At 41.2% G+C, this 26,527-nt stretch overlaps 4 protein-coding genes across 25 annotated transcripts in view; 2 read left to right on the top strand and 2 right to left on the bottom strand.

Annotated features, from left to right (window-relative positions):
* Window positions 1–154: 154 nt before the first annotated feature.
* aco1 (aconitase 1, soluble) lies at window positions 155–7,845 on the bottom strand. Of its 2 annotated transcripts, none has more exons than XM_077500350.1 (21): window positions 7,631–7,845; window positions 6,837–6,970; window positions 6,481–6,649; window positions 6,266–6,403; window positions 6,125–6,194; window positions 5,608–5,791; window positions 5,283–5,422; window positions 5,036–5,207; window positions 4,864–4,964; window positions 4,680–4,796; window positions 3,965–4,124; window positions 3,759–3,894; window positions 3,375–3,459; window positions 3,030–3,186; window positions 2,183–2,307; window positions 2,005–2,109; window positions 1,689–1,831; window positions 1,391–1,538; window positions 1,185–1,307; window positions 788–973; window positions 155–715 (listed from the first exon to the last, which is right to left on the bottom strand). In XM_077500350.1, the coding sequence occupies exons 2-21, from the start codon at window positions 6,943–6,945 to the stop codon at window positions 599–601; spliced, it is 2,685 nt and encodes an 894-aa protein (XP_077356476.1). In that variant the 5' UTR covers window positions 6,946–6,970; window positions 7,631–7,845; the 3' UTR covers window positions 155–598. The 2 variants fall into 2 exon arrangements, with proteins under 2 accessions (XP_077356476.1, XP_077356477.1); XM_077500351.1 differs by lacking the exon at window positions 7,631–7,845 and adding an exon at window positions 7,462–7,603.
* Window positions 7,846–9,393: 1,548 nt separating this feature from the next.
* arsj (arylsulfatase family, member J) lies at window positions 9,394–13,158 on the top strand. Its single transcript, XM_077500352.1, has 3 exons — window positions 9,394–9,994; window positions 10,564–11,590; window positions 12,615–13,158. Exons 1-3 carry the CDS (start codon window positions 9,723–9,725, stop codon window positions 12,942–12,944), a joined length of 1,629 nt encoding a protein of 542 aa, XP_077356478.1. The 5' UTR covers window positions 9,394–9,722; the 3' UTR covers window positions 12,945–13,158.
* A 2,263-nt stretch (window positions 13,159–15,421) lies between these two features.
* On the top strand, window positions 15,422–18,774 carry LOC144004251 (calcium/calmodulin-dependent protein kinase type II delta chain-like). Its single transcript, XM_077501333.1, has 4 exons — window positions 15,422–15,645; window positions 15,855–15,930; window positions 16,002–16,096; window positions 17,534–18,774. Exons 1-4 carry the CDS (start codon window positions 15,540–15,542, stop codon window positions 17,758–17,760), a joined length of 504 nt encoding a protein of 167 aa, XP_077357459.1. The 5' UTR covers window positions 15,422–15,539; the 3' UTR covers window positions 17,761–18,774.
* Window positions 18,775–18,855: 81 nt separating this feature from the next.
* Window positions 18,856–26,527, bottom strand: part of ank2b (ankyrin 2b, neuronal) — a 34,191-nt gene continuing 26,519 nt past the window's right edge. For 7 of the 21 annotated variants that reach the window (XM_077501318.1, XM_077501332.1, XM_077501322.1 and 4 more), the window contains 7 exons: window positions 22,114–26,163; window positions 21,580–21,654; window positions 21,367–21,498; window positions 20,904–21,051; window positions 20,648–20,708; window positions 20,309–20,446; window positions 18,856–19,474 (listed from right to left, as the gene is read on the bottom strand). In XM_077501318.1, the coding sequence (XP_077357444.1) occupies window positions 19,460–19,474; window positions 20,309–20,446; window positions 20,648–20,708; window positions 20,904–21,051; window positions 21,367–21,498; window positions 21,580–21,654; window positions 22,114–26,163 (4,619 nt within the window). In that variant the 3' untranslated portion in view covers window positions 18,856–19,459. The remainder of the gene's footprint in view (window positions 19,475–20,308; window positions 20,447–20,647; window positions 20,709–20,903; window positions 21,052–21,366; window positions 21,499–21,579; window positions 21,655–22,113; window positions 26,164–26,527) is intronic. The other 14 variants (XM_077501324.1, XM_077501325.1, XM_077501327.1 and 11 more) reach the window with 14 other exon arrangements.

Raw genomic sequence — 26,527 nt, 5'->3', positions numbered from 1 at the left:
ACATTTTAAATTAATATATATATATATATATTATATTTTTTTAATCATAGTGCTTATGTTCAAACTGTGCAGAATGTTACAGTAGCTTACAATAATAGGTGTACTTTTTTAGGATTTTTTTTGCTCGCTATGATAGTGGTAATTGGAGAGCCAAGTGTTTTTTTTTGTTTTTTTTTAATGTAAAGTCAAAATCTATCTAATTGAATGAAAAAGTCTTACAAGTTTCATAAAGGTATGGATTTAATGCAAATCCAAAATATTATCCACCTTGACATTCGTACATTACTTGCGTAGCGAACGATATCAATTATTGCACAAATCGGTATAGTCATATTATCAATGGCTAAATATTGCAAAATTTGATCAACAGTTACTCTGCGACCCACCCGCCCCCTGTCAAAATATACAGGATGACATGTAAATATGACAAAAATTAAGGCAGCAAGACCTACAAACGAGCAGTGACTGAAGGCAAAATAAATCCATGGAGCAAACAGTTGTCTATCAAATTCTACAAAAGACACATTTAAACAGGAATGGGTTGTTGAATTTTATATGTGAACAATCCAATCATTAGGATAACTCTGAATCTTGGATGTTAATTTTCAGACATCTTGCGGATCATGTAGTTTAGGATGCCCCCGTGGTGGAAATAAGCCAGTTCCACGTCCGTGTCGAACCTCATCCGTACGCTAAATGTTCTTCCTGTGTCCAGCTGTTAGGCAGAATAACAAGAGAAGGTGTCATATATTCAAACGGCGTACCTTACAAGACAGCACGAGCGTACCGTCACGACAACGATCATCCTGGTGGTGATGTTCTCAGGGATGTCGACATGGTAACGCTCCCTTCCGGTCAAGCCCAGACTCTCAGCATTGTCTCCTGGTAAATATTCGAGGGGGATTATTCCCATCCCCACCAGATTGCTCCTATGGATCCGCTCATAGCTCTCAGCGAGGACAGCTTTGATGCCCTTGGAAAACGCAGAGAAAATGCCCAATTAGTGGAAGAGCATTGAATTATCCTGCCTGTCATCATAGATAGATGAACATTACTTGCTGTAAATAAAATCATAATTTCTAGACCGATTAGGTGAAACTGGTCAATTTCCTGCGGCAACATTGATGATCTCTCACAAAAGAGTAGATATGAATCACTGCCTCAAATAGACAAGTGTTAGTTACCAGTAATAATGGACCCTTTGCTGCCCAGTCTCTCGAGCTGCCGGAGCCATATTCCTTCCCGGCAAGAATCATTAGAGGGACTCCCGACTGGTCGTATCGCTCCGCAGCATCAAAAACGTCCATCTTGACACAATAAAATAGACAAATGACTAAATGACATAAACATGACTACAAGAGTGTCACAGTAAACTAGCATGCTTGCTTACCAGTTCCCCAGTTGGCAGGTAAATGGTTTGTGGTGCCTGCTTGTTGAGGAATTTGTTAAACAGGCGGATGTTGGCAAACGTCCCCCGGGCCATCACGGCGTCATTACCTCGACGGGAGCCATAAGAGTTGAAGTCACGTGGGGTTACGCTAGCATTATAAAAAAATAAAAATAAATAAATGATTCATATTCTTGACAGATTTCAAAGGAACATTTCATTTCTTTCATAGCACCTAAGATGATTTACAAAATTTGCAGATTAATAAACGCGCTCATAACATTCCACTGAAGTCACTGACCCTCTGCTTGAAAGGTAGCGGGCTGCTGGGCTGCTTCGGGTGATGTTCCCAGCAGGGGAAATGTGGTCTGTAGTGACAGAGTCACCCAAATTCAGCAGCACGTAGGCACCGTCGATGGACCGAGGAGGATATAACTGCATGGTCTGAATAAAAGACAAGGAATGAGCAAGCCTCATAACTACACGTACTCTATCATGTTCAAAAAATTATTAAAATCTTGGCCCTGATCTCTCTCTTTTGAAGCTGTGATTACACCCCAATTAATAATGTTTCTGGCGTTCTGTCAGAATATTTTCCTCCAAGAAATGTCATTTACCAAACCATCAAAGAAGGGTGGGGACTTGATGTAAGTTGACGTGGCATCCCAGGGATACAGTTTGTCCGATGGAGCCACCAGAGAGTTCCAGCGTTCATTCACTTTCTGCAACCATTATTAACATTATTCTTCAAAAGCTTGTCTTCAAAAATACCTTTAATAGCAAATAGGAACATACCTCAATTTTCTCGTAGACTTCTCTGAACATTGAAGGAATGACAAACTTTGTCTCCTCTCGCTGAATCTCCTCCCGTGTGGGCCAGATGTCCCTCAAGAAGACCTCTCGGCCATCAGAATTAATAGCTAAAAAGCAGACAAAGAATAGTGGCAGTTTACTCAAGCAATTTGTACAGACTTAAATTTAAACAGACTTTGTAAACTATCTAATATTTTTTAAATTGATTATTGTACTGATCATCCCAATGATTTGAGTAAGAACATAAAAAAAACATCTTACACAATACCAATGGGGTATATGCCACGGAAGAGGCGGGACGTGATTTTGCACATCAGTTTGTTTCTGGTCCGGGTTGCGAACGCGTCACCGAGGGGCACAAAGTCGGAAGCACATGTATTTGTGACGCAGCGCACACGTCGCAAACCGAACCTGAAACAAACTGATGTGCAAAAACAGTCCCGCCTCTTCCGTGGCATACACCCCATACCAAGTATACATGAGTGTTGCGGGGTTATTTTTGTACACTTTGAGTTGCCATCCTTCATGTGCCACAATCATATCTGTGACATTGGATGTTTGGTTTAAGCCAAGAAAATATACTTTAAAAGCCAAATTGGGGACAATAACACTGGTTAATGTTTGATAAAAATGTTCCACCCAAATCATGTCTGGGTGTCTCATACTTCCAAGATTCTAATATCCTTTTATGGTTTCATTGTAATCAGCACAAAAAAAAAAAAAAAAAATTTGATCCATGCCGAAAACAAATGAAACCTCAGAGGAACTATAACTCACACAATCAAAGCATTTTCAATTGTGCCAAACTATGTGCCACGACTTTCCTCACCTATAGGTTCTGTCTCAAAATCAATCTTTACGGTGCCAGCTATGGCGTAAGCAATAACAAGTGGCGGCGAGGCAAGGTAGTTGGCTCTGGTATTGGGGTGAACACGACCTTCAAAGTTTCGATTTCCTGACAGGACGCCAGCCGCGACCAAATCCCCCTAAAAAAAAACAACAACAAAAAACACGCACACACAAACCCATTAATGTGTACTGTACATTAGAATGATCTGCTTCGGAATACGATGTAGCAGCTCATTTTGGGGGAAAATCTGTCTACGGTTTGTCATATGCAGGTAGTTCTGGAACATACACCCCATGATGAGTGGGGGTTGACTGTACTTAATACCTGGGTGATGGCCTCCACCACTGGCTCCGGAAGGGGTCCACTGTTGCCGATACATGTCATGCAACCATAGCCGACAACCTCAAAGCTGAAAAGACAAGAGAGAGAGAGTGATGCTTTCTTTTCATTATTAGATTCAGGAGCAATTAGACAAAACCTCTGGGATATTTTTTGGAGGACACCTGGGAATGGCCAAAATGAGCCAAAAATGGTTGATTCAAGTAAAAATATATAACTATAAAGAAAAGGCATTCCCCAGGGCTCTTTCTTAGGCCCCCACATTTAGTTTGTTCAATCAATATATTTTTTTTCAGGTCTACTCATTATTAACACGCCTACCAGATTTCATGTTGAGTACCTTGAGAGCATGAATGTTTAGCAGCTTACCCTAACTGAGACAGATAGTCCATAACTCCACTTTCCTTCAGGTAATAGGTCACCACTCCGCTGCCGGGTGATAGGCTGGTCTTTATGTAAGGCTTCACACTTAACCCATTCTCTACTGCCTTTTTAGCAAGGAGTCCTGGAAGCAAATTGCGATGAATTATCCAGACATAGGTGGGAAACCCAGAAATGCAAATGAAATGACCCACCAGCTCCAAGCATGACGGACGGGTTGCTGGTGTTTGTGCAGCTGGTGATGGCTGCAATCACAACGGAACCGTGGCTTAATGTGTACTCTTTTCCATCAAACTGGAAAGGGACTGTTGCAGTTTGAGAATCTGGAGCCACTGCAAAGCCTTTGAAACCTTGCTGCATATTAAGAAAAATAATAGGAAATGTGTATTTATTTGTGAAGTCAACTGGTCAAGAGTATTAATTCTTGCAAAATATTTCACCATCTTCACCCATTGTTCAATTCTTGTTAACTGCTAATATGGGTAATACTTTAAAAGGGAAGTCAACGTTAAACATTTCTTGACAATAATATGTTATATGTGTAGGAATAATTTTAAATAAGTTATCATACATTTGCTGCAATGAAGAACTGCTTCTACTTGCAATGAAGAATGCTTTGCACTCACATTCACATAGCCTAGCCATATATGTTATCTTATATAGTTGCTGCAATGAAGAACTGCTTCTGCTTGCAATGAGGACTGCTTTTCTCTGTTTTGCTGCTTAACTGATATTCCACAAACACAATATTAACCAGTATACCATATTTAGACTAGTGGGGCTGCATATAAAATATTGTCAAAATTTTTTGGGGGGGTTGACTTCCACTTTAAATCTGATTATTAGACTATTCTGGGCTGCCGCTGCTTTAACAAGTACTGTATACAAATCATAAAAAGCCAAACTCACCTTTGCTCCTAGACAACTTTCAAAGTCTTTCTTCATGTCTGAAAGAGGAATTCTGTCCTGAGGTCTTTTTGGGCCACTACAGCACGGAACCACAGTACTAAGGTCCAACTCTACAACCTTCACGAGAAACAAAGTGATTACATTTTCCCCGTGATATGCTCTATGGTGTGAGGTGAGGACAGACCTGACTAAAATCTGGATTCTGGGAGACGTCGCTGTAGTCCCGGAACATGGACACGGCCTTCAGGTACTTTGTGATGTAGGCCAGCTTTTGTGCTTCTCGCCCTGATTTAAGAGAAAATAAACCACGTGCATCGCCAAAATCACTCAGCAGTCGCGACTCGTCGGTCCCTCACCGGTCTGGTTGAGATATTCGATGCTGACATCATCCACGGGAAAGAACGCTGCAGTCGCTCCATATTCTGGACACATGTTGGAGATGGTGGCTCTGTCCGCAATGGACAGCTGAGCCACGCTGGGCCCGAAAAACTCCACAAACTTCCCCACGACGCCCACTTGACGGAGGTGCTGAAAAACACAGGTGGCGTTTCATATGGTGGCCAATAGGTTACACAAAAGCTCCATGAAAACCGCATCGTTTACCTTGGTGACAGTAAGAACAATGTCTGTGGAGGTAATGAACTTGTCTGGGCTCCCGTACATTTTGTATCCAACCACCTCAGGTAGAACCATGCTAATTGGCTGACCCAGCATCACTGCCTCTGCTTCAATGCCACCCACACCTATAACATAGAAAGAGAAACATCTAACTAAATCACAAATGTCACATAGCGAGCCCCCATCTAAATTCAACTTGTGTATCCTGTAAAACACATAATAGCGGTGGTTTAAAAATGAGTTGAGATTCACTGTGCCATCTAAATAAGGCACCTGGAAGCAAATGACCTTCAGCAGAAGTACGACTTACCCCAACCCAGAACACCGAGGCCGTCAATCATCGTGGTATGGGAATCTGTGCCCACCAGGCTGTCAGGGTAGAAATACCCTTCGTGGTTAAACACCACCCGGGCCAAATACTCCAAGTTGACCTGGTGGACAATTCCCGAACCAGGTGGAATGATACGCATGTTTCTGAAAGCTTTGGAGCCCCACTGAAATAAAATAAAAACAGATGTCAAACCATAATCAACATATTGTTTTATGTTGTAAGCACAGTTTACCAAACTTTATTGAACTAAGGCACATATTTCACAATACAAAAATCGAATCGCATACCTCCAAACCTTTATTCTGATGAATGGCATCAAGTGAATACACAATTTAAAGGTACAGTAGTGGAAGAGCATTTAATTTAACTGTTCTACGTGTCACTACACATCGTCAAAAGTGCAATTTCTCTCTCTAGTTAGGAATCATTGATATAAAGCACATTGTCGATGTGCGACGTAGGTGGGTGTCATGCGACAGTGACCATTTGTTACCACCTTAAGGAACTGGAATCTCTCTCTGTTGCGCTCAAACTCCAAGTTTTGATTTTTCAGGAGGCTATCAGATCTGAAGAAAAAAAAAGATGATTAGATAAATGCAGCATTTAAAAGCTGAAAGAACTATTTTGATGGTCTTACTCTTTGTTAAAGTCCACTTGGACCGAATGATCAATGACAAGGTCAGCTGGGCAAACGGGATTGATTTTCTCAGGGTCTCCACCCAGCTTAATCACTGCATCGCGCATGGCAGCGAAATCCACCACGGCAGGTACACCGCTGTGAATAAAAATGAAACAAACAGATGGGACTCAAATGCACCCCACCAAGGTTTCAAAAATGCAGCGCAGACATACGTGAAGTCCTGCAGGATGACACGTGCCGGCATGAACGGGATCTCCACCGTCTGTGTCTGGGTTTGCTTCCAGTTGAGGATATTTTCCACGTCGGACTGCTTCACCAGAAAGCCGTCACAGTTCCTAACAGCAGACTCCAAGAGGACCCGGATGGAGAATGGCAACTTGCCTTAAGAACATAACAGTCCCATTGTGAATTTTGATGTTAAGCTCCTTGTTGGAGAACCGGAAGTTGCGAAAGTAGTTACTTAGCTAGTTAGGCTCATCCTGAAATTTCACTCAAAATCCCAATTTCACTAACTTTTGAGAATAGTGTTTAACAGGGACAGATTTGACAGCAATAAATGATCTTTTACCATATCTGGGATCTTCAAGTTTGGAGAGATTATAAAACAGCTGATTTGCAACCTGGGGATCCAGAGGCTCAGCTAAATGTTGGAATGGATTAGTCGCAGTTCCGGCCATCCTCTCCCAGTAGATTGGTGCGAATCTTAAAAAAATAAAAAGGAAATAACAAGTCAATGCTTTCAATTTGTCTATAAGGCCTTTTGCAAATATGTTTTCAAATGTAGGTACTCAGAAAAAGCAAAAAACATCTGATTAAAAAAAACAAAAAACAACATTATTTATAAAGCACATTAAATACATCCATAGCTACACATAAAGTAAAAACACCATCAATAACAATGAGGATGTTGACATTTGACGTAAATATATAACGCTTCAAATTCTGTCGCTCCTTTTCAGCCACGCAGCACGGCAATACTTTTTTTTTTTTGCCCCCTCACTGCAATCTAGTGCTTCATGCCAAAGTCTAAAGTCTGCAGCACGGCTCGGTTAGCACTAGCCACCTTGTTAAAGTCACATTTTGTATTTTGATGGAATGACAACGGCTTAATCGTGGTGCAAATTTGTGCATAAGGTTAACTTGTCCTGTCGGAGGTAGTGTTAAAAGTTATTTCGTCTTGCAAAGTAAGTTACATAATTAGTGGGGTTGGGGGTAGCCCCGCAGTGATTTCAGACTCGAAGTCCTTCGTCTCGCATTGAAAAGAAAACGCATTACATTCATAACATTGGGATGTGGATGTTTGGGTGTGTGCACGGCTCGTGTGGCAAATAAACCAAACAGGTAGTGATGTGTTGGCTGTACCTCGTCACGAAAAACGGCGTTTGACGTCGCGGTTACCTAAACTACATACGGAAGTAATCTGCAGCGGAAATTGTACGGCAACATCACTTGGACAAACTGTAAATTTCGATTATAGACACCACATTTAGAGCAACAGTGTCTAAAACGCGCTATCTAGTGGTCAAACATAGAATGCAACGATTAATAAGCGTACAACTACACGACCGCTCAGGTCCATGGCACAAAATACACCGACTGAAGGCAAAATGAAAAAGTGTTGCATCAGCATAACAAAAACAAAGAGGCGCCACCGTGTGGCACGGTGTCATACTACGGATTGTTACAGTATGTACACATTTGTATACGATTGTGTATTCTGTCCGATTGTCTATGAAGTGTTGGTTTTCAAACTTTTATTCTGGTACAATTTGTTTTCAATAAACCTTTAAGTGCAGTGCATTTTCATTGAATCACTATTTAGGGACTCTATATTTAAGCACAGTGTGAGTGTGAATGATTGGGCCCTGGGGGGAGACTGTGTACTGGAGCTGTGTTCCATCTGGTGGTATGTTTACAGTCATGTGCAGTGCTGTGCTGGGGGCAGGATTGAGGGGAGGGGGCTTAAGGGGCAGTGAAAAAGCTCCTTTAAGAGAAAGCTCATGTATGGTGAATGAAAGTCAGTGTACTGCACAGAAACACATTTTGAATCAACTCAGCCGATACAGCAAGTCGGTGCACCACAAGCTTGTCAACTGGGTTTTATACCCCAGGGGCGGGGCTACATGTAAATGCTAAAACACTTGCTGACATAACAGGTCGGCATTTAAAAAATACTATTAACACTGCAGGTGATGTTTTTAAAATATAATTTACCAACTGCCGTCTAATTATATAAAAATAAATAAATAAAATGTAAACCTACTCACCCTTTGGAAACGGCACAACATGACTTGAAGGAAGAACCCAACTCCAGAAAAGAAAATTGTCAACCAGGGCATGTGTCATTTTGGGGAAAAGTGTGGACATGTCATATTTTACAGGCAGAGTATGGGCTACAAGATGAACATGATGTTATGTTATACTTTTTCTTTAGCATATGATAACAGAAAAACTACCATATTTTTTTTTAAATCCTCTGTGGCATTTACGACCTATTGAGGACTCTCAAAAATCTTTCAAAAGTTGCACTGGTTGACTATTGCAAATCTCCAAAAGGTTGCATTTGTCATAATAAGTCTACATTGGCCCTAAAAAAAAATAATAATAATGATAATGTGCAAATTAGATTAGACTACTCCCCAAATAAGGCCTGTGGTCAATTTGGTGTAATAAAAGTAGTTGCTGTGTTCATGGTGTCATGCTGCAAGTCTTGTCTTGGGCCGATACAAGACAGTCTTTGTTGAATCGCGACAGTAGCGGAGTGGGTGGGAGAACAGCTGGCGTTCTTCTATTTATCATAAAACGCGACGTTTGTGAATTTACAGTGGCCTCATGTAATTGAAAAAAAAGTGCAAGGTGCTGCGCTGCGTGTGGAATGTGTTGTGGCCACGAAAGAGACATGATCCGACTTGTAGAGCTGATGTATAAGGAAAGGCGCACAGTACTGTGCATGTTCCAAATTTCTGTCACCCGTACATGCATAAGATGTAATTGATTACACAGTATGGAAAGTACCTGAAGGAGAAAACGGCTTTTGAACAGCTGTCAGTTGTAGTGACTGATGCACAAGTTGAACACCAAGACTCCCACTGTCATGACGTATGCACAACTTTGTTCCATGTGTTTTGGACCCGCTTGGCCTGATATGCTGTCACTTTTACCATCGTTGCTCTTTTTTTTTTTTCCCACTGAAGTTCCGCACGGACCCGCCCACGCACTCGGGGGGCGCCCCGTCTTGGTTTGCTCTGCGAGCGTGAACATGGTCAGTTTTTTTTTCTCTCCCTTACACGATGGAAGACATCTGGCGTGGACCTGCTCCAGAATAATGCGCGTGGAAGTCATTTGCGATAGGCGGAACGACGCCTTCACGCCGATACATACAATGAGGCAACAAAAGGAGGACAGTTAACACGATGGGAATGCGTCGGTAGAAGATTGCAATCGCGGCTGCAAAATGTTGATTTTGTGGGTTCCGCTCAGTTTGCTCCTCGGTTTCATCGTGTCACACACTTGGAGCTCCAACTGGGCTTCGGAGGAGTTCCCCAAATCGCCGCCGCACATCGTCTTTATCCTAGTGGACGATCAGGGCTTCCGGGACGTGGGCTACCACGGCTCCGAGATCAAGACGCCCACCCTGGACCGACTGGCGGCGCAGGGAGTGAAGCTGGAGAACTATTACGTGCAGCCGCTATGCAGCCCGTCCAGGAGCCAGTTAATGACCGGCAGGTAAGGCGGAAACGAGATTTAATACTGATGTATCTTAATGTCAACTACACTAGATAACCATATGATTTGCCTCCCAAGTTATCGCAATGTCCATTACACAGGAAGAAAACCATTGTACGGTGCCAAACAAAAACTGGAAGAAAATCATGTGTACATTATTGCACAAGTTACATTTGATCCATAATTGACTGTATGTATGTTTCTAGCGATAATATTGAGATATGTACAGCACTTTATATACAGCAATGCCTGTTCTTAAAGTGCTTTATAAATAAAGTTGAGTTGAGATATGACGAAGTTAATAAGGAAACTACATAAGACATCACATGACAAAGATATTCTAGTAGGCTAATATTTGATCCAGTATAACAATAATGATACATCATGATGTTGATATTCCGATAGGAATTACGCTTTATGCACTTTTAGATGCATCTACTAGGTAACCACGTGAGCTGAAGGAGGCGTTAAGTTGTCTGAAGCTAATGTCAATTTTTTGCTAACAACACAAAGCATAAAACAACCTGCAACAAACTTGTGACTGGTTTTGTGCTGGCTTTGTTTTGGAGGTACCAGATCCACACGGGCCTCCAGCACTCAATCATCCGCGCCACCCAGCCCAACTGCCTCCCCCTGGACAACGTCACCCTGCCGCAGAAGTTGAAGCAGGCCGGCTACTCCACGCACATGGTGGGCAAGTGGCACCTGGGCTTCTACAAACGCGGCTGTCTGCCCACCCGGCGCGGGTTCGACAGCTTCTTTGGCTCACTCCTGGGAAGCGGCGACTACTATAGCCACTATAAGTGCGAGGGTCCCGGCATGTGCGGCTACGACTTGTATGAGGGTGAAGAAGCCGCGTGGGAGCAGGACCGCGGCTTGTACTCCACATTGATGTACACGCAAAAGGCCATCAGGATCTTAGCCAATCACAACCCCAGCAAGCCCTTATTCCTCTACTTAGCCTATCAGGCGGTGCATTCCCCGCTCCAGGTTCCGACTCGCTACCTGGAGCGCTACAAGGGCATCGTTAACCCGCACCGTCGCAAATACGCCGCCATGGTCTCCTGCCTGGACGAAGCAATACGCAACCTGACCCTGGCGTTGAAACGCTACCATTACTACGACAACACGGTCATCGTGTATTCCTCGGACAACGGGGGGCAGCCGCTGGTCGGCGGGAGCAACTGGCCCCTGCGGGGCAGCAAGGCTACGCTGTGGGAAGGGGGCATCCGGGCGGTGGGCTTCGTCCACAGCCCCTTGCTGGTGAAGAAAGGCACCAAGTGTCGGTCGCTGGTGCACATCACCGACTGGTTCCCCACACTGGTCACCCTGGGCGAAGGCACACTGGACGAGGACCTCAACCTGGACGGCTACGACGTCTGGGAAGCCATCAGCGAGGGTCTCCCCTCACCTCGCCAGGACATCCTTCACAACATCGACCCTATTTACGTGAAGGCCAAAAACGGCTCGTGGAAGGCAGGCTACGGTTTGTGGAACACGGCCGTGCAGGCGGCGCTGCGGGTGGGCCACTGGAAGCTGCTGACGGGGGTACCCGGTTACAGCGACTGGGTTCCTCCTCAAACCTTCAACACACAGGTGCGGGGAATTGAGTTGCATGAATTGACTCGAGTCAGTCTTGGACTTTGCTTGGTTAAAAAGACTTGGCTTATTCCAGACCCTTAATAATTGACACCTCCCTAAAAATGTTTAGAATTGCCTACACTCTAAAAACAGTTGGGTCAAAAATAACCCAAATTGGGTTAAAAAGGGAGTGACCCAACTTTTTGGGTTATTCAATTAACTCATTCACTGCCATTGACGGAAAAATACGTCTAATGATGCATTTTTGCTGGGCTGGCAGTGAATGTGTTAAGCCAAAAAGTTTTGGGTTATTCAATTAACCCAAAAAGTTGGGTGAAATAAATAACCCACAAACACCTCCACAAAATTTGGTTGTTTGTAGGATATTATTATTATTTTTTTAAGTTGACTCAGCCTTTTGGGTTAAATAGCTCAAAAAGTTGGTTGGGAACATTTTTTACTTAATTCAATTGGGTTATTTAATTAACCCCAAAAGTTTGGTCAAATGAATAACCCACAAAACCCCCCCACCAAATTTGGTTTTCTTTTTTGGTTTATTAATTTAATTTGACCCAATTCAGAATTAAACTAATAACCCACAAAGATGTTTTGTGGGTTATTCATTTGACCCAACTTTGTTGGGTCGGTCCATTCTTGACCCATTGTGGGGTATTTTTGACCCAACTGCGTTTTGACTGTAAAGGTGCCACAAGATGGTGCCAAAGCACTATGTCGACATTCGACAGAGAATGACAAACATCATTGCAAATAAGGTTTTCCACTAATAATGGGGGATAGTTTCCCCCAAAAAAATCCATGTCAAACTGCAACTATGACAACATGTATACATTCTGTATACATGCACGCACACACAACACTGTTGTATAGGTGACACGACTAGCTGAGGCCTGACCTGGTGAGTGACGTGGGTGTCAGCGAATGAGAGCGTAGAATTGGCTGGCTCTTAACTCGCTTGATTTTTGCCACAGTAACTTGGAACTTGCAGTAACTTAATCCTGCCTCTTTTCCTCCACGCCAGCGGCTGACCCTGCGCTGGCACAATGAACGCGTGCGCTGGGACCGCGGCAAGTCCCTGTGGCTGTTCAACATCACCTCGGACCCCTACGAGCGGGTGGATTTGTCGCAGCGCTACCCGCACGTGGTCAAGAAGATGCTCATGCGGCTCGTGCAGTACAACAAGACGGCGGTGCGAGTGCGCTACCCGGCCAAAGACCTGCGCTCCAACCCGCAATACAACGGAGGCGTGTGGGGGCCCTGGTACAAGGACGAGATCGGGGACAGATATAACAATCTGTTGACTAACCATTTGAGTAGCCGAGAGGGCTGGAACAGAAAAAGCCAAGGGTAGCAGCCCGGGCGTCTTCGTGGAAGACGGAAAGTTTCTCAGGGATCACTCGGGACTTCCCGTTGCGGGATTTCAACCACGGGTGGGGAACATGAGAAACTCGTGGGCCCCTTCAGAGCATTTCAACATAGAATGCTACAAGAATAACGCGAGATTAAAGGGACACTACTTATTTAGCCATTTTTGGCAGTCAAACATTAATATTTTGCCTATAATAAATGTGATATTTTCACTATTTTTCATGTACAATTAGTACTTTTAAAAACACATTTTGCAACTTGCTGTCGACTGAAAATAACATCACAAGGGCTCAGGGAAACAATCACAGCTCAGTTTGTTAATGTCACATGGCCAAACCTAGAAAACAGGTGAGCTGTGATTGGTTACCTAAGCCCTTGTGATGTCATTTTCAGTCGACAGCAAGTTGCAAATGTGTTTTTAAAGGTACTAATTGTACGTAAAAAATAATGAAAGTATCAAATTTATTATAGGCAAAATATTAACTTTTATTGCTATAATGGGCTAAATAAGTGAAGTATCCCTTTAAGAAAAAAAAAAATGGTTTTATGTTACAAGGATGATTTTGGACTTTGACAAAAAAAAAAAGAAAAGAAAAAAACATTAACTTCATAAGATTTAAGTCAAAATATTGCAAAAAATCGGAATATACTGTGAGAACCTCTAGTTACTTAAAGTTGTTTAAGCCAATTATGAAAAAGTCAAAGTTACATGAATAAAGTTGAAATATTACAAGAAAAAAAAATTGTAACGCCAGACAAGATATTGACAAAAAAAGACTAGCGTTATATAAACCAAGTTGTTATATTAAGAAAAAGTAATAGTTGTACGATAGTCAGGTTAAATGGAGAAAAGAGACACAATAAAGCAATAATATTGCATAAAAAGTTGTAACGTTACAAAAAAAAAAAAAAAAAAAAAAAAAAAAAAAAAAAGAGTCAATTTTACAAGAAAAGTCGTAATGCTCGTAGGACAAAGTGGGAATATACTCATGCAAAAAGATATGTAATGTTACAAAAACAAAATCAGACTTAAAAAAAAGTGATGACGTTTCAAGAATAAAGTCTTAATATATGTAACGTAAAGTCAGAATATGACAAAGTTACATGTATGTATGCAAGCTCATTACATTGCAATAATGTAATGAAACTATCCAAAGAAAGTAAAAAATGTTACAGGGATAGAATAATAATGTCACACGAATACTTTTGAAAAACTGTGACATTATATGGTAAGTACTACTGTAATATCCAAACACATCCACAACCTCATAGGCTTTGAAATTGTATTGAGTTGTTTTAAACTTTTTTTTTTTTTGAATGTGTATGAACAATCATGTTTGTAGTGACAACTGATCTCGGGCTCGGGATGACTTGAATGTGAGACAGCCAACAAATTAAACTCAGTTCTCTAGTTCTGAGCTCCTGTATTCCACACACTACTGCTCAGACTGTAAATGCTTATCATTCCACCTTCCTTTCCCATTGATTTCCTTCTCAGACCATCTGGAATTTGACAGGTGAGGCACTTTGTAATACGTCCAGCTGGCGCGCTCTTGCTGTAGCCGTTTCGCTTTTAAATGCAAAGAGAGGAAGCAGATTGATGGGCAAGTGGGCTTCTTCTTCCTCTTCTCTGTGGACTCAACAGCTGAGAGCGCTCGGCTTACACTGTGCGGAATCCGGCTCGTCCCTCCCATATCCTGCCTGACCCCTGCACTCACATTGTGGACGCGTAGAAGCATTTTTCCCTCTTTATTTTCCCCATTGAGTCAGAATATTATGAGAGAAAAAAAGTCACAAAAAATGTGACAATGAAGTGGAAACACTGCAAAATAAAGGTTGTAATGCTACGCTTAAAAAACAAACAAACAAGTAAAAACAAAAACAAAAACATGGTAGTAAAAAGTCAGAATATGAAGATACAAAAATTTTTTTTTAGAACAAAGTTGGAAAACCGGGGAAAAAGTTGCAATATAGTACAAAAAAAGTTGGAATGTTACAAACTTAGGGTTGAATGCCAGAAAAGTTTTAAAGTTTGATTATTATGAAAATATGTGTGATTGTGACGATTACGAAACAGTACAGTTGTGCTAATGTGCAATATGTATTTGCATATACAGTATAACGGACCGTATGGTGTTCCACAGGGTTCAATTCTGGGGCCTCTGCTGTTTTTTTGTTTGCTGCATCTAGTCCAGCACAACTAGCGAGCTAGCAAAACTGAACACATTGTTATGCTGAATGGCGAGGAGTTATAGAAGCACAAAACGTTTTCTGAAATCAAGGTAAAGAGAGCCAGATTTGATTAAAAAAAAGTTAAGAACACTGTCTTTGAAGAATGAGGTCAGAATACTACGAGGAAAAAATGTTGCATTTAATTGTATAGCTACTGGTTTGCTTTGGGTCCACGCACACACAATTTTGTATTGACAAATTAAAGTCCAGCAGGAGTCTAAAGGGACACTTTAAAACCAACAATGTCTCTGCAACTGTCCAATCAGAAAACAGATGTTTTGACTTTATATAGGATAACTTGGACATACAATTGTGCGAGAGCAGAAAGGCTTTTTTAACCGTGAGAATGCTTTGCCATCTTTTTGTGGTTTTGCTATCCCTGGAGGGGATTCTTAGCAGCAAAGTGACTGTTCAGCTGAGTGGCAACAGTACTGAACCTGATGACATTCGAGGTAATTATTTCAGGTACCGTATTATCAAGAGCATTATTATCTGAATAATGGTGCAGTAATAGAAATAATGTTACAAAATTAAAACAATATTATGAGGGCAAAAAAATACATCACTAAAATCAATGCTCTGATTAGTCTATAATAATAATAAAATTGCAATATAACTATTTCAATTATTACTGTGACTTAATAACACATGTGTCTGTTAGGCCTCAAGCAGGAGATCATTGAGGCCACGAAGAAGCTGCTAACAGCCATCACCGCCGGAGACTACAACACTTACAAGTCAGTTCAATTCAGTCACTCGACTCACTAAAATTCATCGGGCTTATTAAAAGTTTCATATTGTGCCTCAGGGAAATGTGCGATCCGGGTCTCACGTGCTTCGAGCCTGAAAGCCTGGGCGTCTTAGTGCACAACATGGAGTTTCATGCCTACTTTATGCAAAATGGTAACTATACACAAAAAGTGCTGTGTTCAGATGGATTGACTGATTGGGGGAAACACAATCTTACTGAAATACGGTCAGACTATTACCAGGATAAAAGATGCATTGTTAAAAAAAACAAAGTCGTAATTTACGGAAAAAAAATAATTAAGGAATAAAGTAAGTATAAATATTAAAAGGTTAAGTCTTAATGTTACGAGAGTAATCTTAGAATACTGCAAAAAAAAAGTGTAACATTAACAAAAAATTGCAAAGGATGAAGTTGAAATTTGAATTTTAAAATTGGGCAAAACGTGGGAACAGTACAAGAATAAAGCTGAAATGTTACGAAAAAGTCATGAAATAAGAAAAATTGTATTGCTAAAAAATAAAAAAAAAAGTCATATTTGTACTAGCCAAATGGTGTACAAAAAGTAGTAATGTTGCAAAAAAAAAAAAAAAAAAAAAGTTGTAATGTTATAATTATATAATGTTTGGAGGATAAAGTCACAATATTACAAAAGTCACAATGTTAAAAGCATAAAGTCAAAATATTACAAAATTATGTTGTACTGTTGAAATAACATTTCTGAATATTACATAAAAGGCAAGAATAAAGTTGGAATGCTGCAATAAAAAACTAAACAATGCTACAATAAAATGTTCCAATATTATGAAAAAAAAGTCATAGGGGAGTAAAAACACAATACTGCAATAAAAATGTGTAATATTACAATTAAGAAGTCTCAGTATTACAAAAAAATTGCAGGAGGATGAAATTGGAACACTGCCATAACTTGTAATGCTACAATAAAAATGTCGCAATATTAAGAAAAAGTAGTCAGAGAATACAATCAGAATACTGCATAAGAACTTGTAATGTTACTATTAAAAAAATAATTGTTGTGAAAAAATAGTTGGAGAATAAATTCAGAACACTGCAATAAAAATGTGTAATATTACAATAAAAATGTCATAGTAGGATAAAATCAGAATACTGCAATAAAAACCTGTAATATCAAAATAAAAATGCTGCCGTATTACAAAAAAAAGTCGTAGTAGAATGGAATTAAAATAGTGCATAAAAAATGTTGCAATAAAAATGTAGCTTTATGAAAAAAAAAAGCCATTGGAGAATAAAAATATTTAAAATATTTTAAACTTCTAAAGTTACAATTAAAATATGTGTAATCGTAGAAGAATAAAGTTGTAGTACTGCAGTAAAAACCTGTAAAAGTACAATAAAAACGTTTTAGCATTATGACAAAAAAAGTCATAATAAAATAAAGTCAGAATTCTGTAATAAAAACTCGTAATATTACAATAAAAATTTTGTAATACCACAAAAAAAATCATAATTTTAGAGCGATATAGTTGGAATATTCCAAAAGGAACGCTGTCATGTGCCATCTTTAAGTGGTTAAGTGGAATGAGCGAGTGTTGTGTGTTTTGCCTTTTCAGTGGGAGTTGGAGGTCTTCCTCACACCATTGTTGTCGACCCTCACGTGCACATGATGGGAGAGAACGCGGCCTGCATTGCGTACGTCCGCCTCACCCAGACCATCGGGCTGGACGCCCGGGCTAAAACGGCCAGGGCGGAGGAGACTCGCATCTGGCACCGACGCAACGGCACGTGGCGCCACATTCACTTCCATAGAAGCGGCTCGACCTCACTGCACACAAACTAACAGCAAGAAAACTTATTTTGGGCCACTCACCAAATTATAGCACAGTAGAGAAGTTCAAGGATGAAAATGAATTGTTTTTGTTCTTTCATTTTTTTTAATTGCCACTGTGAGATATTTCCCACATTAAATCGAATCCATTCTCAAGAAGCAAATTTCTATTCGCATTATTCACATTTTGTCTAAAATTATTGATTTCACACAATATTTTCTTGTAAAATTAAATTATTTTCCTCATAATTATTCATATTTTCTCTAACAAAAGTATGACTATTTCATGACTAAATCAATATTGTAATTTTTTTTGTCCAATCTTTCGTCTCCATCTATTATATTTCCTCTATAATCAACAAAGTACATCCGTATTCTTTTAAATTATATATTTTATATATATATTTGTCATGTCTGGGGTCACGCCAGGGTTAAGTTTGAGTTCATGACCTGTTAAGTTTGGTTCACGACCGTGAGGTCAAGTGTCTGTTGTGAACTGATGTAACCATAGTATAACAATCAACTAGTTTCAACTAGTTTTAGGCTATGTGATGTCAATTTTTAATCCTTTAGGTGATGTCTGGACCTATGTGATGTCTTTAGTCCTTTACTTGCTACAACCAATCAGATCGATTCACTATCTGTAGGTGCAGTCTGAGAATTGTGTGTTTTGCCAGATTATTGCTTTCTGTCCTCTGTGCAACTCTCTTTGTTTCTCGTCTAAGTTTGTTCTACGCCTCTCGATGTGAATAGTTAAAAACCTTATTGGTGTCTGCGCTTTGGGATCCAACCTCCAGCTCATAACAATATTATTTTTTTAAATTATGAACTTTTTAAATTTGAACTTTTTGTACTAACAATATTTTTATTTTTCCCACACAAAATTACAACTAGTCTCTCTAAATTCTCACTGTATTTTTAAAACGCTTTCGTTGTAATCTTACAAACGTCTTATAAATGTATGGTTTTATTCTCATGACATTGACTTTTTGCCTTGCTAAATTAAACTCCACCTGAATTTTGCTACATGTGTTTTTCGTGCTATAAATAACGTCTTTATCCATAAAAAAAATGACTCTACTAGCTTTGCTACTGAGATGCAGCCTATAACTTTGAAGAGAGTTTATTCACGAACACGTGTGTGAACAATTGTGCACTTTGACAGCTTGTCATTCAGCCGACATTTCTTTCTTCCCAAGACATTTTTTAGGAGCTGTGACATTACACGGGACGCCACGTGTATTTAAATAAATTAAATTAAAAAAAAAAAAAAAAAACATTCAGCAAGCTGCATCACACGCACGCTCTTAATTTAATCAGCCACTCTATCTCACACACACACGCACTCAACTCACTCACACATTCTCTCTCTGACAAACACAGATGCACACAGAGTAGCTGAGACTACACCAGACAAAGTAGCTGTAAATCAATGAAGGTGCGTGAAGAGGTTGTCTCGTTGATCATCCGTCCGTTCACCATAGCGGCCGGTTGTACAGTAAACACTGGGACAATAGGGATGCAGTCTTTGGCCACAAAAGGAGCAAAAGATAAAATACAAAAAAAAAAAAAATTAAAACAGAAGCAAGAAAATTCCACAAATAGAGAGAATAAGGAAACCATCAATCGGCACTAAAATGGAAGATAAAGGGAAGCAGCTGCTCAGTCCCATCACTTTTTCCTCATCTCTCGCGGTCATCTTTGCTGGACTTTATGCATCTGGCTTCTGAGGGGACACGCACACACAGGCAAAATAGCATGTTACTCAGAAGGCAAAACTATAACTGCTGCTTTGTACTCAAATCTAAAAAAAACAAAAAAAAACAAAATTGATTTGATGAATAAAAATTAGATTAAAGTTGGAATACACAAAAACCTTGCAATGTTATGAGAATAAAGTCAGAAAATTAGAAGAAAAAAAGGTACCATGCTGTGGGAATAAAGTCTGAATTTTATATTTAAAAAAAGATGCATTGTTGCAGAAATAAAATTGTAATATTACTAAAAAAAAAAAAGTAATTATCCTCCCGCCAACCAGCAAATTTGTTAATTAAATTTGTCCTCTGTAGTGGACCTTTTTAAACCGGAATATCTCCCACCCAGTGCATATGATTGAATTAACTCATTTTGTGCTCTATAGAGGACATTCAGAGCTTTCCAATGATACCAAATGTGTAGGGGTGGGGCTTTGCTACCATCATAAAAGAAAATGGCTTCCCTCAGTGCAAGCACTTTTTAGGGACGAGGAAAAGTAAGTGTCTAACACTTTTTATTGAACAAATTTAGGCTTTAAATATTGTTACCATGTTTTCGATAAGACTCTTAAGAACACAAAGTATTGTTAGAATTATTTTAACTGTATTTGAGCCTAGCATTTAAGTTTGGAAAAAAAAATTTCCTCTGTAGTGGACACATCATAGCCTAAAGAGAATTTGAAATTATTGTTTAAAAAAAAAAAGAATGTCCCAACAGACTTGTATATAAGATGTATTTGTTACCAGAAGTAAGTTATATTACAGAAAAAACCCCCACTGCAATCCTATGTGATCTTATCGCTAACCTTCTCCAAGTGTTCCCTGCTCGTGTCTCCCGACCTCCGTCTCGTCGTCACTGTCGTCTTGACAACCTTGCTCACTTTTCGATCCTTGGCGGGCTCCACCTCGAACCGCGATGATGACGCGGCGCCCGGGGTCTGCTGCTACGAAAAACAAACAGTGGAATAGTCACAAGACTGCAAAAGAAAACAAGACAAGACAAGACAAACTGCCCGAAACAAAACATTTGACTTGATGTGAATCGCTTCTTCCTCATGTTGACTATTCATTCCTATTAGTAAATGCTGAGTGCACTAATGCCTTGGACTGACTGTGAACAATTGTAAAAAGGTTGGAGGACTTGCCTGTTTCAGACTGCCTGCGTGTTCCAAGTGTGTTGACTCTGCACACACACTTTGCCCGCTGCTGCATCATGGCGGCAAACAGCAAGAAAATTATGTAAAGCATAACACATAGGTTTAACTTCAACAACATTTCTGAGAATATGATGCTGCAAATGCTAACTTATGATTGAACGCCAAAGAGTTTGGTTCAAATCTGACCTGAGGGTGATACATGGTGATGGCTTTACAAAATGGCCAACTACCCCGGATAGCTCACCATGTTGTGTCCATCTCATTCCGCTGCTGCTGTGTCATCGCGGCACTGTCTGATGACGCCTCCTGCGTTGATGCAGCCGATTCGGTTTTGATCAGGTGAACGATGTCCATGCGGTTGATCGCGGTCAGTCTCTTAATGAGTGTCGTTTCTACGTCGGAGGAGAAAATTCCAATGACACATTTGGACAGTGCTTCTTCGCCTTGTTGGAGGTTCTAAACCCCACCACTTTCCTATGCGCATTCACAGAATCCTATTCTTTTTTTTAAAATTCAAGACATAGGTATAGATTTTACTGGTGAATAAAATGAAAGGGGGCATAGCCTTTTCTCAAATCTGGCTCTCTGAGGTGTGACCGAACCCAGGCGAAGAACCACTAAGATCTTTCAGGAATGTGTACGTTGAGAATTAAAAAAAACTTTTATAAACTGTATTTTTGGCTCCTTACCGACAACATTGTACAAACCTCTGTCATGTATTCCCTCTCCTTCAGTCCATAGCTCCAAAAGAGCGTAACTTTGGTCTTGCAAGGACTCTGGGTTTTCAGTCCTTATCAAGTTGATCCTCTCCTCACTGAATTCCAGTTCTCGTGCCAGCTCTGAGCCAAATTTATTAGAATAAGTTATCGACATTGTGCGATGAAGACAATGGGGAGATTGATAAAAGCAGCACTAATCACCTTCCCAGCTGAAGCCCAGGTGGTCAGCTATTGTTGAAAAAGTCTGCTTTTTTCTCTCTGCTTGACCCTGTGCATCTATTGTAAATAGCACAGGACAGGTAAACACTTATTCAATCGAATCAGGCAAATTGGAAAAGGTTTAGGGGGCAAAAAAAAAAAACCTCCATGCTGTCTATTAGGTCAATGCCTTTCACACAGAAAAGAGACACAAGGCTCTTGTCTCAAGATCTGAATGCAGGTATCAGTGATTTCTAGATGTTGCAAAAGTACTGACACTCTGTGTACTTTAGAAGAACAGATACTGACTTTTGATATTTGCCAGATCTTGATTACTTTGTGCCGTATTCCCTGGAGGTTGAAAAATGTAAAAGGAAAAAAAAAAAGAAGTAAGGTTTGAAGTGTACAGACATTAGTTCAATCTGTTCAAATCTAGGGAGTAAAAATAAAAAGTGTTTGCAAGAATGGATACTCAAATAAAGCAAAGTACTGGTAAATATCTGTGTGAAAGGCACAGGCTGACCATAGCTGGCATACCTTGACTTTGAGCTCTATTGCTTGGGATTTGCTGCACCTGTGTCCCAACAGCGTCGCCGCTCCGCCGCCTAATGGAAACATCATCTCCAGAGGGTACGGAGTGCATATCGGTGAGCGCGCCCCTTTCGATTACAGACGTATCAATAAGACTACTCTGGTCCTTGGAGTTGTCGCCATCGTCGTCGTCTTTCTTCTTCGTCTCGGCCAGTCTTTTCACAAGCTTTGCGGCCTCGTCAGTGATCTCTTCAAAAGAGTCGGCAGAGTGCTTGCGTGCCTTGCTTTTCTGTTTACTGGTGGTTGACAATTGAGAAGACACTTTACCTTTGATAGGCAATCTCGACTGGAAGGATTTTGTATTAGTGGATGGCCTGGATGAGAACCCCTCAGAAAAGCTCTTAGCGGACGTCTTAGCCTTGGCATCCACACAAGTTCCTTCGGACTTTCTCCGTGCATCCTTGTTTGTGGCCCCTCTGGGTTTTTTGTCTTCAGCGGTTTTGACCAAAGAATCTGGCTTGAGAGACTTAGATTTGATGGGAATTCGTGATTTTGATACAGAGGCAGTTGGAGCTGTTTTATTTTTTACTTGATGAGCTGATTTAGATTGGATTTTGAGGGGAGCAGTATCAGACATGCTATTCTGGGGTGCTTCAGTCGAATTTGGGGGTTGCATCACTGACTTTGATTCATCTGGAGAGGAATCGGATGACTCTCTTCCCTGCTCAGAGTATATAGATCTGGTAATAGTAGTTTCTGCTGTTTCTACATTCATAATCATTTGATCATTGGAGCTTGAATCTAGATCAGAGGATTCTCTGTTTAGACTGTGATCTGTTTTCACCTCTAGGCTTTCTGCGTCTGGTTGATCTTTGGCAGCAGATTTGGCTGAAGCTGAAAGGCCCATTTTGGGGATTTTTAATTTGGCGGATGCCTGATCTACGTCAGTTGCCAACTGAAGCTGCGAATTTACAGTTTCTTCAGATGGGTCCTTAATCTTGGCCTCAAGTTTTAGATTTAGGCCGACTTCCTGTTGGGTTGCCGATTCTTGCCTGCTGTTTCCTAATAAGGGCCCCTCGAGCGGATGTTCACCAATTTGGAAAAAAGCAAAGCCGCCCCCGTCTTCCTCGCAGCTCCTTTTGGTCATATCGATAGCGCCACTTCGGGTCATTTCAAAAAGCTTTCCTTCTTGGAAGAGAAAAGGGTTGGGTTCACTTGTTGGCGTGCTCTCCTCAGTTGGTGATTTACCCGGTGTGGTATCTGGTGTCCCTGGCTGAGACTGAGAGTCCACCACCAGATTGAGTATCTTCTCTTCCTCCACTTTGAGATGAGCTTCAAAAGTGTTGTCATCATCCACCATGGCAGACCATGAGTATGCTGCGTCCACCTTTGCAGTGACACCTTTGGACTCAGTTCTGGGAACTTCATCCTCGTCCGTATCGTCATAGATACAGAACTCTGGTTTAAACCTTTCCTTCGTTTGACTCAGTGTATCAAGTCCAACCTCTGGTGCTGCTTTGACTTCATCTGTTATGTTACTAGCTGATGAATAGGTTGGAAATGGGGCAACACCGAACCCTGGCACAATTTCTCTTGACTTTCGTAAACTGTCCTCCTTTTGCTCATCAGTTCGATTTTCTATGTTTAATGTTCCCGCCGTTTTGGAAGGACTGTTTGCACCAGCAACAACGGGTGGCGGACCTGTTGGTTGCGGCGCTGTTTTCAGATTGAGCTTGGAACAGTCTGTGTAGGCTTCCTCTTGACTGATACTAGCTGTTTCGTTGTGGACATCTTTTGTGTGGGATCCATCATGTACACCTGCTGAAAAAGAAGAGGGAACTTTAATATGGGGGTCAGAGATAGGAGGCAACCCTGTATCCGCAGCAAGTCTTTTCACCCCAAATTTACATTGTGTGTCCCTTGGGAACTCTAAGTCCCCCTCCATCTCATCAACTGATTTCATTCTAGCTGTATTTCTTTTGTGAGCTTGACTGCTGTCTGATGCATCCTCCTCCTCTGGGTCTTCGTAGATGACTGCAGGTTTGAATTGGAAAGAGAGGGATGAATAGTCAGGATGTTTGGGATTGAAGTCGTAACTTACCTCATCAGAACTAGGGGTGTCAGGGGAGAGAGGACTCTTACCAGAACTCGTCATCTGTGATGTCTGCTCACAACTGTCATCATCGGCACTACCCTCAAGGTCTCGGAAATGCCTACCATGCAATGCATCTTTAATCGATGCTTCATTAGAGGACTCTGGATGGATTACGGATTGACTTGGATGATCTACAATGAATGGGAATGATGGATGGCTCTGCTGGTCGACAGGGCTACTCTCTAAGGAGTCATGAGGAGGGGATTCCTTCGTAGGGCTGGGTTCAATGGAATCTGGGGATTTAATGGAAGAGTTTTCATCCATAACAGGACTACCCTCGAGCGAGTCTCTGTGGCTAATTGTCAAAGACTCGTCAGCTAATGGACTGAGAGGATCTGAATCTTGTTTTATAGGTAACTCCAAGCTTCCATGGCACTTATAAAAAGAATTAGAAGTTTCCGAACTAGCTAAAGGCAAGGATAGCTGAAAATCCGGGCTGCTGCCATCAGTAACCTCTTCTAAAGCATTTACAATGGTCTCTTGTGTGGCGTCAGATTTAAAACACCAAGGCCTGCTCCTGGAATCAGATGTGGACTCACTTGGTGCACGGTCATCTGCAGCCTGGCTGAGAGACACGCCGAAGGTCAAATCAGTAGACTGTTGGTCACCAGGGCTAAGCCTCTGACTTGGCATTGCAGTCCTTTCCGTACTTGCCTCTTCAAGCACCGGAGTGGTTTTTGCTCCGGCATGAGATGTTTGTTGTTCATTTTTGGGTGAAAGAGACAGACTTTCAGGGCTTGTTCCAGGGGTGGCCAGACCCTCATGCTTGTAACTGTCCTCAGAACTCAGATGAGGAGTTCCAGAACTGGCACTAGTCGAGTCTGCAGGGGCACCTTCATCTTGGGAGTTCTCGTCATTGTCACCTTTTCCAAAGTCTCTTGTTTTGGTTCTCTGTGACTCAGCAGGGTCCTTTTTTTCCACCTTGCTGAGTGGACAAAGCTTAGAATCAAGAGATACTTCTCGTTCTTTGCGTGCAGATTTTGTCAATAGGTTTTCTGACTTTGGGGTATCTTCCAGTCTCGGCACCTTTGCTGTTTTGGCCTTATACAGCTCAGATTCTCTCTGTGAGGGTCCTTTTTGAAACACTTGCATCAACTCTTTAACTGAGATGCTATCCTCATGTTTTTCAGATCCAGCTTCAGGTGTTGTTCTAGATGGACGGGTTTCTTTGACTTTTGGAGGCAGCTTGGCGCTAACAGGCAATTGCGAAGGCTTGATTCCTTTTCTCGTTTGTTCGGCCTCTACCTTTTGTTGTAAGGCTTTGACTTTGTCTTTTATTGAGCCAATGGGAGTCTCTTCCACAAGCGGGGACACAGGCTGTGATGTAACAGAAACCGTGGACTTGTTAGCTTGTCGCTGACCTTTCCCCTCTTCGCCAGGATGCCTTTGTACTTTGGTTGAAGTTGTTGATTTTGTTCTTGGTCTATCAAGGAGGTATTCTTTAGAATCACAGCTGTCTTTTGTGGCTTTAGTTCTGGGCGTCCCTCGGTTAGCCTTATCTGCACAAAAGGCAGCCTCTGGGTTTTTAAAGGTTGCCTTCATCTGGGCCTCCTTTATCTCACTATCAGAGAGGAGGACCCATTCTTCAGCCTCCCTACTTGCTGTAGCTGTTTCTTCTGTTGCTTCATCATACGTTCCACTCCTTAGTATTTTACTAACTTTCTCAAGGTCCTCTTTGACTTTCTCGAGGTCCTTCTCCATTAATTCTAATGGCACCCTCGAAACATCGTGTGCTCCTTTCTCAGAACCACACCCTTCCAAAGAAGAGGATTTTTTCGAGGGATCGGCTGTCAAAATGGCCGTCATCTTGATCAAATCTTGTTTCATCTCCGAAACGTCCGATAGGAGGTCTGGTTCCCGAATCAGCTCGGATTTCGGGACTGACGCCGCCATTTCTTCATCTTCAATTTGGTGGACGAACAATTTAAGGAGTAAAATAATAATTAAAAATTCAAATGAAAGGAGACAAACAGTTGAGAATGTGGTCAGGCCAAAATGTATACAGAGGTATACAGTTAACATCCTGTTCTTTCATTCAACATGCGATCTTTGGGGAATGCGCATATAAAAAGACCAAAAGAGACACACACAAAAAAAAGATGATGAAAGATGTAGAATCCAGCATTATGATAGGGTATGAGTGGTATACTGATATAAAGTGAAAGCGGGGTTTAAAAACGAAAATAAAAACACTATTATTAGTGTGTGTTTCATTTGCAGACGATGCAGGTGAAGGCAGCAAGAACCACAACAAAGTAGCAAGTG

Source organism: Festucalex cinctus, chromosome 16, assembly GCF_051991245.1.
Source record: "Festucalex cinctus isolate MCC-2025b chromosome 16, RoL_Fcin_1.0, whole genome shotgun sequence".
Lineage (NCBI taxonomy): Eukaryota > Metazoa > Chordata > Actinopteri > Syngnathiformes > Syngnathidae > Festucalex > Festucalex cinctus.
The sequence above is the reverse complement of the archived record's forward strand: the minus strand, read 5'-3'. Positions and strand labels throughout refer to the sequence as shown.

Coding starts and splice junctions, on each gene's coding strand:
- aco1 (XM_077500350.1), bottom strand. CDS start 6,945: ATGGCCGGAACTGCGACTAATCCATTCCAACATTTAGCTGAGCCTCTG. Junction 6,195..6,265: donor CAAGTGGACTTTAACAAAGA/GTAAGACCATCA, acceptor TTTTTTCTTCAG/ATCTGATAGCCTCCTGAAAA. Junction 5,208..5,282: donor TTGTTCTTACTGTCACCAAG/GTAAACGATGCG, acceptor TGTGTTTTTCAG/CACCTCCGTCAAGTGGGCGT.
- arsj (XM_077500352.1), top strand. CDS start 9,723: ATGTTGATTTTGTGGGTTCCGCTCAGTTTGCTCCTCGGTTTCATCGTG. Junction 9,995..10,563: donor AGCCAGTTAATGACCGGCAG/GTAAGGCGGAAA, acceptor TTTGTTTTGGAG/GTACCAGATCCACACGGGCC. Junction 11,591..12,614: donor CTCAAACCTTCAACACACAG/GTGCGGGGAATT, acceptor CCTCCACGCCAG/CGGCTGACCCTGCGCTGGCA.
- LOC144004251 (XM_077501333.1), top strand. CDS start 15,540: ATGCTTTGCCATCTTTTTGTGGTTTTGCTATCCCTGGAGGGGATTCTT. Junction 15,931..16,001: donor GGAGACTACAACACTTACAA/GTCAGTTCAATT, acceptor ATTGTGCCTCAG/GGAAATGTGCGATCCGGGTC. Junction 16,097..17,533: donor TGCCTACTTTATGCAAAATG/GTAACTATACAC, acceptor TTGCCTTTTCAG/TGGGAGTTGGAGGTCTTCCT.